The sequence below is a fragment of the Hippocampus guttulatus genome, chromosome 3 (genome assembly GCF_054856545.1).
Source record: "Hippocampus guttulatus isolate MCC_2025c chromosome 3, RoL_Hgut_1.0, whole genome shotgun sequence".
NCBI lineage: Eukaryota > Metazoa > Chordata > Actinopteri > Syngnathiformes > Syngnathidae > Hippocampus > Hippocampus guttulatus.
In genome coordinates, this window is record NC_141263.1 from 26551188 (window position 1) to 26570948 (window position 19761).

At 42.8% G+C, this 19761-nt stretch overlaps 1 protein-coding gene across 1 annotated transcript in view; it reads left to right on the forward strand.

The window, feature by feature from the left end:
• LOC147208017 (glypican-6-like) overlaps nt 1-19761 on the forward strand; it is a 71075-nt gene that overhangs the window by 20090 nt on the left and 31224 nt on the right. Inside the window, exon 3 of the mRNA XM_086107761.1 lies at nt 15301-15692. Within this exon, the coding sequence (XP_085963887.1) occupies nt 15301-15692 (392 nt within the window). The remainder of the gene's footprint in view (nt 1-15300; nt 15693-19761) is intronic.

Consider the following 19761-nt stretch of genomic DNA (forward strand, 5'->3'; position numbering starts at 1 on the left):
CACATCGTGTAATTGGCTGATAGTATCAATAATTCATGCAACGATTCATTTGATAAAAGATGTTCGGCTGGAGGCCGTGTTGAAGATTTATCCTTGTTGGAGCAACGTGCTGTCGTTTGGCGTCTGTGGTTTGTGCAATTTTTACTCAATTGTATCAATTAGTCGTCACAATGCAAAGTTCATTCAAAGCAACCCGGCCTCGGAAAGAGGAGCGTCTTCCGTTTGAAATAAAGGCTGAGGGTGTAGCTGACATTTTGACTTGAAAATCAGGCACGACAGTAAAATCCACGTTGTCCCACATGCAAATGACGATATTCTTCAGGGGATTAGTCTTGAAAATCGTGATCCCAGAGGTCCCAGGCTATAATCTGGTCCGCGTTCTTTGAAGGAATCCCTGTGAGAGTTGGAAGACCTTGAAATGCCAGCATTAAAGTAAAACAAGTTCAACTTCTCATTGCCGTCCCTTTCTTCTAATTAACGATATGATGAATTGATCGCTCGGAGGTAAAACGTGAAGCCACATTATTGCCATTGTGATTTAAGTTGAGTGCTGAGCTGTAACCGCCGCTAATCATCAAGCATCAAAAGCATCCTGCTCTTCTACGCAAAAAACATCGGTACTCATTTTGTATTGAAGTATGGGCCAGGAAGTGAACCACTTAAATCTGGGGACTATCCGGACTTTTTAGCCGAGAGAGGCGCTACAAACTTCGTATTGGTTTAGTACGGTTTTCCAACGGCGCCAACGCCATGGTTCTCCGATTTGGAGCTCAAGTGATTTCTGCAGTGTTCTCAAGATCACGCAAGACATACTGAACATCTTGCTGAGTAACGCGAGTCGTATCCATCTATCCGTCCATTTTCTCATCCACTTTTCCTCACAAGGATCGTGCTGAATCCTATCCGAGGTGTCTTCCGGTAGTAGGTCCACCCTGAACCTGTTGCTAGCTAAAAGGCAAGGCACACATAGACCAACAATCACAACCAGGGACTATTTGGAGAGTTCCATTAGCCTGTTACGCATGTTTTTGGAATGTGGGAAGACACCGAAGTACCCGGAGAAAACCCACGCAGGCAAAACATGCGAAGTCCACAGAGGAAGGCCAGAGCCGAACCCTGCACCTCGGCACCATGAGGCTGACATGCTAACCAGTCGACTACCGTGCCGCTCAGTGAGTCGTATCATTCAAGCAAATTCATCCATGACTTTAATTGGAGCCATTTTGTGAGCTCATGTTACTCGACCCCTCCGAGCAACCACATGGCTTTCACATGTTTTCATGTTTTAACCTCAGCCTGAGATGCCTAGCAATCAGATGCCCATGTTATTTTGTCTACATTTGAGTGACTGTACAAATGCAATGGTTGCATTAAGCGCGGGTCATGCCTGCAGAGCGGGATGCAGGCATGATTCTTGGACCCACGCTTGAATATAACGCTGACGCAAGTACTGTTTTTTGTCGCATTCACGTAAATCATGGGCGACTTTAGCGTGTTTTAGCGATGCTTAGAGACAACGCACAAATGTTTGGGAAAGTGTTTGCAAAAGACAGGTGTCCATGTGTTATCCTAAGTGAATGTCAGTGAGACAGAAATACTCCCGAGAAGTAAAACTAAATGCAAACATGTTTGGAACGTTTTACAAACCCAGACAAAACCTAAAATTTGCTACGTTCACAAGAATTCACTGTTCATTGAGGTACGGGCATCGCTGCGCCGACCACCACCAGTCAATCAAGTGGCATTTCTTGAAGCACTCAATACACAATAAAGATCCTTCATGACATTCGTGCGACCGATGTGGAAATTTGGGCCACGGCTATTTCAAGCATCTCGGATCAGATGTTGTTCAGAATCTGTGGAAATTGTGTCTGAGAAAATAGAAAGACAGAAGGTTGTTTCAAATCCACGTAGACCACATTGGAGCCAACCAAATAGCTAACCGTAAAAATAAATAAATCAACGATCCCTGACGAAGGACAAGGTAGGACACCCCAGCCATCTCACGGCACAAAAATGTCATTACACCGGAGAGGACATGAAGGGACAAGGAGGGGCTGGACACTGAGGCCAGGGCAACCATTGATTTCAAGCCTTCACCTCGGTAATGAAGACGAAACCTCCGTGACAGTCCCATGTCCATTTCTAATGAAATCTAAAACCAGGCGCAAACACTGTTCCTGGAAATGTTCATGAATAAATAACCTCTGTTTTGATGTCCATGTGTTATCCTAAGTGAATGTCAGCGAGACAGAAATTCTCTCGGGAACGGACGAATGTGGGTCTGTCCAGCAGCGCTTTGGCTGAGACTTGGTGGCAGCTTCCATCAACTCGCGCAGGCCGTAACCCGATGTCACTTTTCTACTTGGCGATGGATGACTGCGTAGGCAGAACACACTAACTCGGTCCCACTGGTGAGCTTCAAGGGGAGGCTATAAGAGGAAGGAAGGCTCGTCCTGCAAGCAGCTGCAGCCAAGATGAGGACAAAATCCAAGGGCTCGGCAAAATATGGGCCACTTTTTTTTTTTAATTCTTTCCTTGAACTGAAATGCTGTGCTGAAAAAAGGTCCAAAAATCACTTCTTCGTAACAAGTGAGTTTGACACGGATCTCGTATCGTTTTTTACAGCTTTTCCTTCCCGATCTAGACCAACCAAGCCCCGTCATCCCGTCATTTTCATGTTTTTAATGTTTCTTGTGCACAGCGTGCCTGTTAAGTCCTAATTGCCCCATGGGGATAACTAAAGTTTTCTGAATCTGAATCTGAAAAAAAATCCTTCCACCTCGTTTTGCAAAGGGAGGCACTCAATGCATCATTCTGAAAAATGCTTTCATCTAATTAAAAATGACATCCATGGACGGAGGACGGAGAGACACACGGCACAGTCTTTGCTTCGAAGACAAGAATCACTCCGCAGGAAAGATTAATCAAACAAAGCACTGCCTGGATTCTTTCAAGCACAGACCCAGCCACTCCACCAACGGCGCCCAGACAAAATTGCTATTCAGGGTCACCGTAAAGAAGCAGCGTGTGCAGTCAATTTGCTCCTTTCTATTCAACAAGTTGTATTGCAATCCAAAGAGAGGAAAAAAACCCAACTTTGATTCTTTGAGGCTGGCTAATTGACTCCCGCCGGTGTCTTCCGGCAGTGAACTCTGTGTCAGATGCAGAGATGCAGCAAAAAGGTGGCTTATGACAAGATAATTCATCCAACAGAAAATCACAGCAGTTTGCTTTGCCTTCAAGGTTTGGCGCAGAGCCACGTCTGGAGTGAAGGTACGCTTGGAACGAAATGCGATCTGCATCGTTCAACGATTAACGCAGTCGCATTAGATCACAAATGTCCTGAGCGGCGAGCACTCTTAGCTTTGAATGCCGCCACAGCTCCCAGCTGTGTTCAACTCAAACGAGAGCGATTGTCGTGACAAAATGTTTTTGAAGAATCCAGGCATTCGATCCCAGGCACGTTTATATGCTTTTTTTTTTTTTTAGGGTATAAAAACATCTGTAAATGGCTGGCACTGAATGAGTTCAAGATTTCAACAGATGGGGCTTTTACAAATTCCTCGGCGCGCCATATACAGGATTGAAGCAGCGCGGTGATATAAAAAGGGAGAGTGTGCGGACTCACTTTCCTGGACACTCACCTCCCTCTTGCTCCTAAAAATCTTGACATTGTAAAGACCGCTGTGGTTTTATTGGTGAGACTTTGATATACAAGAGGGAGAATGACAGCAAAATTACGAGCAGATGTCTGGCTGACTCATCATCAACATGGATCTATGAAGTGTAGCTTCATGATCCCGAGACCTTTTCACCTATGATCTAATGCGAGGGCCGGCACCAAGAGAACGATCTCACGTTGCCATGGCGACCGGCGGCGGCGCTGTCCGGACCACCGAATCTCCACGTTACTTTCGGAAAGAGTAACCCGAGCACCGGTAAAGGCCGTAAAAGCATCGATTGTGTTGTCATTCTCACTGGAGCATATTTGACCCATGCGCCGCTCAACATGCAGTCTGAGGGTGCAGATGCATCACGATAACAGTTTAGAAATATGTATTCAAGTCTGTGAGTGTGTAGGAATACATTTGGATGAATTGAATTATTGATCTGACTTTTTCTTCCTTCAATTTGGCAAGGTTGCACCATTCCATGATTTGATTTTCAAAGCATCTGTTACTGAGAAAATGTCAAATGTAAAAAAAAAAAAAAAGTTAACATTTTTAATTGATTTAAATAAATAAATAAATAATGAGGATACACTATTTTGAAAAAAAAATCTCTTTTTGTATAATTGATCAGGGTGGGTTGATGAGTTTTTTTCCCCCTCACAATTGCAACCATGGTGGTGAAACCCTGACTGAAGATGGTATGAAAACAGCGACCTCTGGCCACTTCTTGCTGAGGTGTTGTGCCACTGTGGCCACCCCACTGAAAAAAAAAACCCTGACTGCGTTATTATGCAAATGAAGACAGCGATGGCAATAATTTTCCTCCTGATCTCAATTTTAACTCGACATTTTAAAGCCGCAGAAGAAACCGGCCATTGCGACATTCTTTCCATGAACATACGCGGTGAAGAACCTTAATCTTTTGCTCCCCAATAGTTTTGACTCACAGTTCTTGTCCTGGAATGCATCACAAAAATAAAGCAATATCAGTTCTCTTTATACCGGAAATAAAGTTTGACCCTGGATCGGAACTGACTACCTTTGTCAATCTCAACCTTGCAGCGGATAAAGTGTTGAAAAGTGCGCTACATTTAGCTCGTCGCTTCTAAAACTTGCCAGGTCTGATTATGGTTCAAAACATGTCTGCTACCTGCCGTGAATGGTTTTCAGTAGTCACCTGAGCCCAGAAGTAAGTGGCTTTCTTCCTTGTTGAGGGAGATCAGAATGTTGAAATGTTCACCTGTTTGTCTTGTGCTCCGAACGTTAAGCCGAGTTGGCCATCTGAGGAGGTGCATTTTTATTCCGCTGTGTTTACATGCCTCACAAGCATGTACAGAGACGATGAAAATGTGTAGTTCAATGGAAATTTTAGACAGCTGCTATTATGTCTCACCTTGTAGTTTTGGCCGCTGGCAGAAGCTCATTATCTAAGAACAAAAAGAAACATGTTCTCTATTTTTCTGCCGAGACATCGGTGAAAGAAAACTGAGGAAATGCTCTCATGGCGTGCCAGGGGGACAAATTAATGTCAGGAAATTGTTCCATAATGCAACCGGCAGCCTTCCTCAATAGAGTTGGTGGGTGCATCATGTTTACGGACCGTAATAGAACCGTTTACTGATACTCGTCCGTCAAGTGTAACATCTAACAGAGCCCTTCCAACACGGTTTATGCAATGCAGAGTTTCTTTCTTTCTTTTTCTTGGAGTCTGTTCCCAAGACCCTGAAAAAAATAACCATACCGCCGTCCCTGTAATGCCGCTATGCTGGAAGCATCTAACGTTCTTGTTTTTCAGACCATTCTGTTGCAAACTTAGAAATATGGTGTCGGTGCTGTCGGGAATGAAAATGAAAAACAATACAAAGTCTGCATTCGCAAAGGAATATTTAATTCGCCAAATGTTAAACAGGCTGAAGAAATGTCACGTAAAGGCCACTTAAACATGATTTGGCCTTTTGGGTTCTTTCATCTGCCGCAGCTTCAATGTGAGTGAAAATGCTGGGTGGTCTTCCAAAAAGGTTGATCAAGATACGTTTTGAACTGCATCCGAGACTTTTAAGATAAACCATCAAGGAATATGGAATGTCAAGAAAATGCACTTTCAATGCTGAGAAATATATATGTTGTTGCACATTTCACTGGAAAAAAAACAAGCCTGCCCTGCAAAAATACAGCCTTTCTTGTGTCCGGGTCGCATGTCTACAAATCACCGCAGTGACCACATAGGCGGCTAGATCCCTTGATTGGGTTGACAACGATTTCTTCAGTCCAAAACCTCAAGTTAGTGTAATTGGAGACTGTAAAAATGATTATAGGTGTCAATTGGTGAACTGAGACTGACTCACGACCAGTCCAGGGCGCAATCCTGCCTCTCACCAAAAGTCAGCTGGGATTGGCGCCGGCTCATCCGTGACTCTGAACAGGATCTTTGGTAGCACAATTAATGACTTTGAAAGACTGAAATGTTTGCTCCCAAAACTGTTAGAGAGCGTAGAATTGAAAACAACTTTGTGCAATGCAGAAGAATTCAAATTACGAGTCCAGCTGCTCTTCTCATTTATTCGTTATTCAAGGTTCAAATGTTTTTTTTACACGCTGTTGGTATGCCTAAAAATTGGTCGTGGGTTAATGGATTTTTTCAGGCCCCTCTGCCCATCCACCAGTGAAGCTGTGCAGTCGGTGCATTATTATTCAAATCGACAGACAGTCCCTTGATAGAGCATGTCTGCTTCCGTACAATTTTTGTCCAGCAGCGCTTGCTATTTTTGACCACAACCAACCCATTCTGCAGGCTTTCACACACTCCAATGCCCCATAGATACAAAACACAACAGTCACTGAAATTGGAGGATTTCATCCCTCCGTGTGTGAGCCTCAGGCTGACGGACCCTATTCACAACAAAGAAGAGGATCAACCCAATGAGTGTGCTGCATTGCGGTCCTTCAGTATATTCGGAGGGAGGAAAAGAGGACAATGTCTGGAATCATCTTGTATCTTGCTACATTGAGCTGATATAGTTAGGCGGACAACTCTATTTTTGTCACTTTGGGAGGTTGTATCGCGTTATTTATTTTCATACAATAATAGGAAGGACTTTAATACGAGGGCGGCATGGTGGCCGACTGGTTAGCGCCTCGGCCTCACAGTGCAGAGGTGCAGGGTTCGACTCCGGCCTGCCTGTGTGGAGTTTTAAATGTTCTTCCCATGCCTTTGTGGGTTTTCTGCGGGTACTCTGGTTTCCTCCCACATTCCAAAAACACGCATGGCTGGTTGATTGGGCACTCCAAATTGTCCCTTAGTATGATTGTGAGCGCCAGTGGTTGTTTGTCTTTGTGTGCCCTGCGATTGGCTAGAAACCGGTTCAGGGTGTACCCCGCCCACTGCCCGAAGACACCTGGGATAGGCTCCAGCACACCCGCGACCCTCCTGAAGACAATGCGGTTTAGTTAATGGATGGATGGACTTGAATACTATGGCTACAACTATTACTAGCAATGGTATTCTTAACAACAATCAGGCAAACTTTATTCGTAGAGCGCTGTTCATATTCAGCATCCGGGGACCTAAAAAACTGTCTTGGCTCACCACAGCTCCCGCAGCACAAAAAATAACAATAATGGTGATACTAATAATAAAATAATTTCATGTAGTTGTCAAATATAATTGTAGTGACAGATTTTTACATGATTTACTAAGCTGGTCAGAGCTTGAAAGGCTTTAGGACTGATTTAGTAATTGCCAACTGATATTAAGTGTGTCCCATGGTGGTAAGTCAAAATTAAGACACGTTTTCATGCAATCAAAAGCCTCTTTTAACACCTGAAAAATAGCCGTACTCTCGTTTTTAAAGTCCATGTAGACTGCTTAATTCCTGCGGTGGGTGACATGAACATCACGGGCTTTAATTTACGGCAGAAATTAACAAGCAGAAATGACTTCCAGTTGCATCATGACGTCCCGTGCATCGCCGTTTAAATCGGCTGATTTCAAATATGCAGAAGTGACTGTCCACTAACGCATCTGAAGGGGTTGTTCCGAATGTTTCAAAAGTCCGATTTTTGACCTGAACCCGAATACTGACTGCATGGAAACGCAATCACTCGCCCAACATGTCAGAAATCTAATCGTCTGTATGACCATTTGAAAGCTGTACGCTGCGCACTAAATGCTATCCAGCAAGACATGCAATCGGCCCAAATTCAACTCAATCGGGCTACAAGCATGCAAGGTTATTTGGCACGGCAAATATTCAGCTTCAAAGAGATTCTTTATGCAAAGTGAGTGGAACTCTCATTATCGACAGTCGGTTTAAAACTCACCAGGCAAAAGATGTTGAAGGTCTTTAGTCCAAGCAAAAGGTATCAAAGGATCACGTTTTGCTATAAAGCATAATGCACTTGCCATCATGAAATAACCTTTTTATATTCTATTCGGGCTGGGGGGTACTCTGTGCTTTGCAAGTTGTCACATTGTGTCTGAATGAAATGAGTTCATAAATCAAACATTCTCACGTGCATAAACAATCAAAGACTCAGTGGCTCAAAACTCCAACCAGAAAAAAAAATGAGTGCCAGTGAAAGCGATGACAGTTTTCATCATTCATTAACTTAGACCCACTTTGCACAGAGTGGAGGTGCAAAAAGGTAATTAATTTCCTCAAGGACAATTATTCTTATGCTTTGAGATGTGGTGATCGGAGCTTCTAGAAGTGGCATGGAGTGTTTCTGAAGGAAAACTAGCGACATCACTTGTGTTTCATCGACTGTGGAAAGACCCATTTGATTGACAATAAAATGAACTACAACTTTGCGATTATGTTTGGTCCAACCCTTTTCTGAATTATTTTATGGCGATCTTTGTGCATGCTTAGTACAATGAGACGCCACCACCTCTATGTGAAGAAACTTTGATTGAAAAAAAATGCAATTTGGCGAGTCACTTCTCCCAAACTAAACCTTTAGCCAGGAAAATTGTATTTATCGGAGGCTTAGTAGCTGTTGATATCCTATATTTGTAAATATGTGTCTCCAGAGTTGGCATCAGTCCTCTGTAGTAATTTGAGTCAGACTCAATCACCCAAGCACTTAATTCCGGTGTTTCACGATTACATTTCAATTTTCGGTTATCTGAGAAATTAGCTTCTCTGTCTTCTGTCAATGACTCCTTGTAATCCCTTTGTGAGAACGATACGTGTAAGAAGTTTATCTCCGCCACCATGGAGACGGTGATTACTGACCTAGGAGCAAAAACTGCAACGTTTAGGCACACAAGTAGCCGGCTGAAGCTCTTTGCTAGCTAACCACGTAAGCGCATTACATCGCGTCCGTCCAGCCAAGTGAATCTTTTTGGGACTGTCTCCGCCGTTCAGTTATCGGGGGGGCGGGGGGGAACGTAAAAATGTGTTTTTTGCTATTCCATGTGTTTTGATGAGGCACAACATGCTAATTTTGACTTCTTTCCTTGCATCATGCTCACCAGTGATACTGATTGTTATAGACAGAGTATTATAAAAAACAAATTACTATATTTTAGACAAAATCTATCCTCATTCGCACCTCAGCTGGATAGATGCCGCTGTGTAGTTTAGTTGGAATTGTGTTATGTAGTCAGAGATAGCTATTTGTCGCTATTCTAGAAGTTAAAGCTAGCCAGAGAGGTAGTGTTGGCCAACATATCCTCACCCTGTCCATTTTTCCCCCCTGAAAAGCCCACCTTGAAAAAAAATATCTATCTATCTATATATATATATACTAGTCACCTCTGATCAGCTAATCAGAGGATCGAAAAATGTGACATGGCTGTTAGCCTGAGGTGAGGCAAAGAATGCTGAATACGAAATATGAATGGTTAAAAAAAGTAGACAGCCATTGCTTGTTGGATGTATGTGTCATACGTCGATCGGAAGGCCCTGGGCAGATTACATTGACGTAGCAACACACAGAAGCTGAAATCTGACTGTCCAAAAATAAATAAGTGAATAGATCGAAAACACACACACACACACACACACACACACACACACACACACACACACACACACACACACACACACACACACACACAATAATAGATGTTGAATGATGTCTTTCAGAGAAGTCATTGCAGGCCCAGACTGCACACCACTGCAATACAGTAATTGCCTTTAATTCGTCGGAAGGTGTTTTCGGCTTGTTTGTGGCAGAACAATTTTCCAGCCAGAAACAGATCTTGCAACAAACTTCGAAACTGGCATCAATATCCACTCATCCTTTATTTACAGGGCCAGATGGTTTCTTTGGACGACACGGAACGACTTCTAATCTAACAGATGCTGAATTGTAATATGCCTGTGTTTGGCTGGCTTGCTGTGCACCATTAATGTCTAAAAGCCCATTATCCAAGGCAAATACGTGCCCCCCTTCACCGCTGCTATCAGGGAACATTAAGGTTTTTTTTTTTCTCTTTAGGGAACTGAGAAGAGGCTTTTACTCAATTCTGACTGTCAGTTTTCCGCGTCAAAGTGGAATACAGTGAGCCCTTTCCCCCACCGAATTTAGCTGATATTCTATTTGCTGTCAAAAAAAAAAAAAAAAAAATCCCCAAACAATTGGTGTTTGTAAAAGGCGGTGGCTGCAGCGACTGTAATATTAAAGATGCTAAAATGACCTGCCGGTCTGTGATTGATGGGCTGTGTGAAAGTGGGCGGCGATTCCACAGGATGGTATGAAAGGGGCTTTTAATTATGAGTACCTCATATTGATGTTGTCAGTTCTACCTCTACGGGCAGCAGGTATGTGAGAGGAATGCAATTCACCCCCAGTAGCACTGCACACGATGCAATCGGGTGAAAATGCACCGTCATCATCATGCCGAGTGACAAAGCCCATCTTCCGCGTTCGCTTTCGTTTATTGTCCAGAATGAATTCATTGAAGATTGATGGGCCGTCACGCATCAAATGAACCGACCTCGTCCTCGAGAACTATTTCATCGATGTCACTTCAATATGTTAGGCTTTCCTTTTGGATACCCTTCAAAGTCACCAATTTCAACAGCATTAAATCCAGACGTGCGTTGGCAGTGCCCGTAGGTGTGCTTATTGTCCTCTGTGTAAAACTGGAACTATGGCCGAATCCATATGGGCCATTTTCACTTTGTTGGATTACTAACGGGCAGCGTGGTCGGGATTGATTCCAGCTCTGGCCTTCCTGCGTGGAGTTTACATGTTCTGCCCGGGCCTGCGTGGGTTTTCTCCGGGTACTCCGGTTTCCTCCCACATTCCAAAAACCTGCATAGGGACAATTTAGAGTGTTCAATCAGTCTGCCGTGCATGTTTTTGGAACGTGGGAAGGAAAACCACGCAGGCCCGTGGAGAACATGCAAACTCCACACAGGAAGGCCGGAGCCGGGATCGACCTCTGCAATGTCAGGTCAACGCGCTAACCACTGGACCACCAGGCCGCCTGTTTTAAGTGACTTAACATTGATTTACAGTGTTTGTTTGAGGCATTACATTTAATACAAGTACCCGCAGAACAAAAAGGTGACCTTTCACGAGCCATAATAATTATATCCAGTGTTTCCGGCAATACCCGTGCGTGCGTCCCTTGTGCTGTTGCTCTTCTTGAAAATTGATTCGTCACAGTCAGAATGACTTTGACGGTTCGGTGTAATATAGTCTACATCAACTGTAATTGCAGCAAAGCCCATCAATACGCAATTAGATCGTGATCATTGTACCGCAGTTTCTCTTGAACCCCCCCCCCACACAAACTTTTCTTAAAAATATTATTCTGATGCTTATCACTGGTGCTTGTTAACAACAAACGTGATATTTAAAAACGTCTCACTCAACATGATTTGTACATTTAATGGCACTTAACAATATTAAAACATCATACGAACACATCAGCGATTCTAAAAAAACAACAACAACAACAACAACTAATCCTTGGATGATTATTAAGAGTCTCAAGACGTCTCGTCAAGTAAGCACACGGCCATTCTTTCTTTACGAAGCTGTTGTAATGCTGCGCAAGGTCAATCACTCTCAGTCGTACGATTACGTGGCCTGACAAGAGTTTTGTCCCATGCTTGAGTTGGCCAGCTGCAGCTGCGGTCTGAAACTCCCAGCGCAGTATTTATGAGGGATGTGGCCTTGAAATCACATCAAGCTCAATGGTTGCACAATGGCGCTGGTGATTCGAGAATACTCTAATACCACAGAGCACAGAAACACCAAGTCTGCCAATAGCGTGGAACACTTTTATTCATCATCTTTGCAAGCGTGAACTCTTCAACCTGTTTCACAATGTTTTGGTCTGCCAAGGTTTTTCTCTCAAAGGTGACTGCTCTTGTCCACATGATGACCGCTGATTTGAAAGGAGCTGCGAATCGATGGTCAAAACACGTTCCTCGTTTGTTTATTTCACGAACGCAGAAACTATTCTTCCTGGGGTTGACTCATAATTTGTAAAAACGTTTAATGACAACTAGTCCTTTTCCTAAGCGCCGACTGTTAAACATGAGGCACAAGTCAAATTCTGTCCACTTCCAACAACTGTCAAGAGTGAAACGGAGACAAGTGAACACCGGCGAGCTCAAAAAGAAAGGTCTGTTGCATCTCTCATGAATATTGAAAATAGTGGAGACTGCAGCTGTATCTGATCAGTATTTTTTTTTTCCAAATTCCAATATTCCAACATATTTTGCGGAATGAAAGGATTCCACTCCTTATCTCTAATTTGTCTTACTACATTTACCCCCTCAGTCTGCAAAGCTTCTTAAAGGCTTGTACAGAGCCAATTTGACATGTTCGGTACACACGAGACTGCTTGTCCTTGATTTAGATCCAACTGGAAAAAGCCCCGCAGGCTTTCAATATTTAAACAAAGGTAGACGTAATAATAGCAGGTCATTGTGCTGCAAGGATAAAAGAAGAGTGACAAGGGACGGCTCCCACCCACCTCTTGAGGGTGGGCGCAGTTCAAATAAGGGGAAGGGAGCTTTGGCTGAACAACTTAGCAAAGTAACGATGCATTGCAAAACGCGTCAAAATAGATTCAGCAGGAGGTGAAGTCACAGTTAATCAGAGTGTATTTTAGAGGTGGGAAGCAAATGGTCATCAATTTACCGTCAATATAATAGCGGGTATTTGGGAATGTAGGCCAATGTATGTCATCGATTAACGGCAACAGTGAACTTGTGTTCTTGTCATGTTTGGATTGAATATACAATTGACTCAACAGGGGGGGGGGGGGGAACCTCCCATAAAATTACTATATGCAATACTGAAGGCAAAGAATAAGTGCTGCAACTACATTGATTAAAAAAAATTTTTTTTTTTTTTTGCTATACCGTAGTGCTAAGAGGCTTACAAGCCTTTTTGGAGCAGGCCCGAGAAGTGAAATGTTGATTCATGTGTCACATGCTTGTTTACAGAAATGGAAGTAAGAGGAATATCTGACATGGAGACATTAATGAGGAGCTCATCCTTGTACAGTGAAGAGCATGACATCCGAGTGACGAGGCTTCAGAAAGACTCGCCAGCTGATTGGGCTCAGAAGCTTCTGCGTTCGTGCCTTGACGCTCAAGGCTGCCACCACGCAGGCGATGCAGGCAAATCCAGCCTGCAGGTTAAAATGGTTTTTTTCCCCCTGGTTCGTCAATAAGTGAATGCAAAAGCGAAGCATTTGCCCGTCAATACTTCCTACATATTTATCGGAACCTCCAACCATATTGCTCATATTTTCGGATTCACCGGATGAACGACCCACAGCTATCATTTCATGTCTGTCAGAGCATATCGAAAAAGATATCTTTGATGCCGATTTTACTTTTTTCGAGCACATTTGGTTTTTGATTTTTTTTTTTAAGTTTGACCGATATTCGTGTGCCCGATATGGATTTTACCATCCATCCATTTTCCAATCTGCTTATCCTTATGAGCGTCGCGGGCATGTCTTCGGATACAAGGCGGTGGACACCCTGAACTGGTTGCCAGCCAATCGCGGGGCACACACAAACAAACGAACATTCGTGCTCACGATCACATCTCGGGACAATTTGGAATGCCCAGCCAACCTGCCATGCAATTTTTTGGAATGTGGGAGGGAACCGGAGCACCCGGAGAAAACCCACACAGGGAGAAAACCCTGCGCCCCTGCACTGTTGTATTTTTTGGCTATGACGTTTCGAAAAAAAAAAAATCCACCTGAAACTAGCCCTTAATTCAGAAACATTACTTAATATATGACAATATGACATATTCTATTGTTATCACTCTGATTGTAGTTATTGTTATTGTGAACCCCTGATATGCAAGAGCCGGGCGTGTTTGAAGGCACTTCAGGAGTTATGTGAGGTTTGAAAATATATTTTAAATGAAGCATCCAAGCAAAAAAAAATAAAATAAAAATGAGAGCTTGATCACAGCAGTTGCCTCCCTGGCACCAAGAATGACAAAGATCCTCAGTGAAGCACAAGCCCAAGTGAGTCACTAAACTGTCTCACTGAATGCAAAATGCAACAATGCAATGTTCAGTGCTGTCACTCTTCTTTTTATTATTAAGTAGATTTTATTTTTTTTTAGCTAAGCTGTTTTTAATGAAAATCAAGGTCAAGGTCTCATATTGAGAACAGTTCTTTACCATCATCCCAAAGGAGGACACTTTGTGTTGAGAATTATTTTGATGTGCACCAATCTTTATTGATCATTAATTCTTGCTTTTTTTCAGTTATATCTCTTCATTTCCAAATAGCTCTAGAGATACAACAACAAATGGAGTTGCAAAGTTTCATAAATCAGACAATGATGGCGCATCAGTCTGTTTTAAGTCTCTCTTTTTTTTTTTTTCTTTTTTTTTATTATTTATCCAAAAATGCTTTGCACCGATTGGCGGGTATTTGGCTCTTAAAGAAAATATTTCCAGAGTGAGTACATCAATGAAAAATAGTTGAGATCCATGAGGGCCAAGAAAAAAAAAGGGTAGATTCAGAATCAGCGCAAAATAAACATAATAACGTTTACTTACATGTCTCATGAAAACGATTTTGTTAAAAATATATATATATTAAAGTGTCGACGAGATTAAGATGTCAAAATTTGTTGTTTTAAAAATTTTCATTCCTGGAGAGAAAGTGCAGTCGTCGTCATGAAATGTTTTGCTTGGTTAATTTCAGAATTTTCAAATAAGCCCACTGAGTCGGTCAACGTAAGGTGTAAAATGTGACGAGAAAATTTTTGTTCATGAAATAAAAATTAAAACAAGAATGCGTTTGGGAAAAAAAAAGATGCATTTCATTCACTGCCGGCTCTTCCGTGTAACATGGATATTGGACAACTATTGCCGTCAATGGTAGCAGCAATTGAGAATGTGATGAAAGAGACAAGTTGACTTCATTCATATTTCCTCAGCACAATATACTGGCTGGCCCCCAACCTTTTTTGTGCCACAAACTGTTTTTTTTTTGTGTGTTGAAGTTTGGCTCCGAACTGCAGATTTGTTTTCAAGAACATGAAACAAGGGAATAATTGCAGGTTAACATTTCCATTATGAATACACATCTTAAAGTAAGCCCTTTATTCCGCATATTTATTTCTCCTCTTACTTTCGCCCCCCGCCCCTCTTTCACATCAACCCATGCAGAGTATTTCTTGGAGCTGCTGGACAATTCAGAGAGGTCTCTGACCGGCCTGTTCTCAAGGACATTTGGCAAGCTGTACATGAAAAACTCGGAGGTGTTCCAGGACCTGTTCACCGAGCTGAAGCGCTACTACACAGGGGGCAACGTCAACCTGGAGGAGATGCTCAATGATTTCTGGTCCCGGCTGCTGGAGCGGATGTTCCAGCTATTCAACTCCCAGTACCACTTCACGGACGATTACCTGGAGTGTGTCAGTAAATACTCTGATCAACTCAAGCCCTTTGGAGATGTGCCCAGGAAACTGAAGGCCCAGGTCACCAGGGCTTTAATTGCCGCACGGACTTTTGTCCAGGGCCTCATGGTCGGTCGGGAAGTTGCCAACAGGGTTGCCAAGGTCAGTTTCATGCGCCTCCTACTCTAACTGTGTTTGCCTATATTCGCCGCTATTTAAAAAAAAAGAAATAGTTTGACTGGAAAGAACCTCACCAATATGCCATTATATATATACTGTATATATGTACACACACACACACACACATGAACCTCGTTTCAACGTACCTCGAGGGACATAACGAATCTGTACGTTATAATGGTAGTTCATGATAACCATTTCCAATAAAATGGCCTCCAATGACGATGTATAATAGAGTATGAACATTAATAGGTGTAAAAACATGAACACGTAATCCAGTATAAACATGTCAATTACCAATACGCGTTTCCGGTACGAAGAAAACCTTCAGTCAGCCAATGAAAAGTGCCTCTTCTCCAGTTCAGGATGTGCCACACCCCGAAGCCGTTTACGATCATCTTTCAATCTGTTGCCATCGAACTCTGCCATGATTTTATTGCCATTATGGATGACTGTCGAAATAAATTTCAGCCTTGGCAGACAGTGAGATTTGCTTCCGGTTCCCAGGCATGTTTTCAGACCAACTGCGCCGTGCCTCCGGAATTACAACAACGTATGAGTCGATCAGTAACGTTGCTAAGGAACGGAGGGGAATCCTACACTGTACATTTTGTTCCCAAGCAAGGTTCGTGGCGGCAGTGAGCTTCCCGCGGTTTGGTGTAACTAAGGCCTTTTCACTGTTTTGTGGGGGGAAAAATAATACCGGAAAAAAAAAGAGCTCACTTTGATGCAGTGCATTTGTAGTACAAACGACAGCCACAATAGTCGACACATTTTTAAACTAAGGTGGAATTTGGTAGACTGCAGCTGTCATGCCAAGCAATTCGAGCACATTCCTCTTTTATTGGAATTCTCACAGCCACTGTTTCCTGTCACCAAAGGTTCGGCATTTATCCAACAAGAATAGGGCTAAATGCAAACACACACATCGGGTCAGCTGACCCCTCAAAATATTTTGGGTTAGCATTTTCCTTCATTTTGTTTTTCAGTGGGAGAAAACAATATTTTGAATCTTGTGATATTTTCTGACGATGTGCCTGTAGAATATGTTTTTTCTTGAATGCAGCTTTAATTTGACCTTTTAAGATGACCCGGTACTGAGAATATTTCATCTGCGCTCCCCTCACCCACCTGCCATGGAAATATAACATCACAATAATAATATCCGTGCTTCTTTGTCGTTGTCATTATATTCCCTTCTAGACGTCGTCTGTTATGAATGTATCCTTTTCATATATATTTGTTGCGTTCGTGGCTTTATTTGGAAATGGTTTGATTTAAAAAGCGCATCTCAAAAATGGATGAAAGGGCAGAGCGATGTTATTATTTTTCTTTGTTTGTATTTTGGAGTTGCTCTATTATTTAGATCGATTTACCGACATCAACAACCCACGGCAGTCATTCAACTTGGCTTTTAGTACGTCAAGGAAAGAGTTGCCAATTGTTAATGGCAGAGTTGCCCTAATAGGAAGCGTTGAAACGAGCAATGCATCAGTCTGGCACGCTCAGTCAGGATCAAGTCCCGCATTGCCTGCCCCCTCATCAATTATGAAGTGCAGCCAGGAAACAGTGTGGCATCGCTGAAGGCTGTCAGGCTGTCAGGCTGGTGACCGCCCATAAACCGGAGGTGAAAAGTAGCTCGACGTGACAAATCACCTTGACCCAACAATTACCTTCACTTCTCCCAGCTCTCACTGTACACTGAATTTTTCCGTCTGTCTCGCTGAACTGTCGCCGGTCACTGCTTCATGCTCGGTTTCGAGTTTAATCGCCTCGCTTTTGAACCAAGGCCAGTTTCAATGTCCTTTTTGGATTCTTCTCATCAGTCTGTCACAAGCAAGTCTGCGGTAAAAAAAAAAAACCAAACCATTCTTGCAACAGTGATCTTGTGCAAAATTAAGCTTGACATCTACTGTATAATTACTAGTTAGAAGTGGTAAGTTTTCATATTCACAGCAGATTTAGACATCCAACTGAGATCACAGGTGTCAAAGTCAAGGCCCGGGGGCCAGATCTGGCCCGCCACATCATTTTATGTGGCCCGCGAAAGCAAATCAAGCATGTCAAATTCCATGACGCTTGCTAAAGTCTGAACCAAAATTTCAAATTGTCATATGTAATCCACAATAGCAGTCATTATTCTTGACTTCTGATTTTAAAAATAGATATTCATCAATTTGTTGCGTGCTGTATATGTAATATGTGGAGGTGATGAAACATTCATATGGTTTGCCAAAATTCGTAACGGCCCTCCAAGGGAAACCGTGACTACAATGTGGCCCGTGACAAAAATGAGTTTGACACCCCTGACTTACGATTGTAGCATAATTTTAGCCAACGTAGCATATAACAGATCAATTATGTACTTGGAAAAGGAGGTTACCACGATTATAAAAAAAAAAAATTGTGGTGTTCGGTGATGTTCATGTCCTTTGGTGACTAACTACCGGTAGCTACTGTATGGACTAAATTTACGGTACCGAAGCGGAGCTTTTAAAACTGCCAAAAGTACTGTTGACATGCCAGACAAGCTTCGAACCATCTGTCGCTTCACTTTTCAATGTTTCTTTTGCACAGGATGATACGAAAACAATGAGGAGAAGCAAAGATAATTTCGGCTTTTGCAACGTAGTCAGAGCAGGAGCGCTATCACTCCATAAAATGCCATTGCAGCGGGCTCCAAGCGAGAGCACGGACATGCACACCGTTGCCTGGATTAAGAGCAGAATCTCTCTGGATTACAGTTTTTGATGACCATTAAGAGTTTTATCCTGGCGGTACTTAAAACACAGTCCGGCCACATTAAGACCTGCTCAGAGAAGATTGTGGGGATTTGGACCTTTTGAACGGTTTAAAGTTTGGGTATTTAGAGCACTTATCACTTACACTGCACGAGCTTGGGAAGCAGCCGCATGCCGACTGCATGTTTAGTCATGGCGACGGAAAGAAGTAGGGTACTTTGTACAGAGGGGATGTTTTTTTGGTTTTTTTCCTTTTTCCCCTCCAACGGTGGATACTGTAATGCTGATCTCATTAGACACTTTAACGGCAAGACCCAATGACGCTTTCTAATCTTGACAGGCAACATCCTCTCTGCGGTCGAAGTACATTTATTGTCATACTGTACGCGGAATGTTTACACTATCCAGGTCGAGTGACTAGTTGACACTTTCAATCTTTGCTTTACTATCACTAGTTCTGGGCTCGACCCCTTAGTTTGCTCAAGTGTTTTGCGCCGTACAAATAATGGCAATCAAGCTATATTATTATTATTATTGTTATAATGAGGATTATTATGACATACATCTGCCCTGGAGGGAGAAAGAGAATACTGGTGTTATTATTATTCTTTTTTAATAACCACAATGTTGCAAAGGGTTTTGCAGATAATTTCCAAAAAGAGTTCTTCCTTCATTAGTACGTTAATTAGCTTGATAACTGGACATTTTAGGTCCTTTTTTTTTTTTTTTATGCCCGCGGAAAATGTACTTTCAAGCGGCGGACTCAAGATTTGCTCTCCGCAGAATCGGGATGGTTCCGGATGTTCCAAAGCTGACTATCTCTCCCAATAAAGCCATCGTGCCACAGATGCCTCGGCACACTCTTTTGTCTCTCACCCTCTTGCTCAGCGTCTGTCTCGCTGGCTGCGAGCGCTCACAGCTTGCCTGGGACGAGGCCTCGGTCACAGCGCTGCGCTGGCAGATGGCAACTGGCATCCGAAAAGGTTTGGCACATCATTGGGAAATGCGCTGCGGCAAAGATGCCTTTTTTTTTTTTTTTTTTTTTTTAATTAAAAGATTTTGATCTGCGATGAACAGCCGAAAGTTGGAAAAGAGAGCGTGCGCTTTGAAATGCGAAGACAAGAAAAGGGTCATGAAGAAACTAACTTTGGGATGCGCTTGCTCAGTCGGGATTTACTTTCTGAATCTTTCCGACTGTGGCATTGAGTCACTCTGCATCTGCCACCAGATCACATGCTGATGCTCTCATGACACCTCCATTTTTTTGAGCAAGTTGTCAGCATTTGTCCCGGGATCTTCTTGCAAACAAA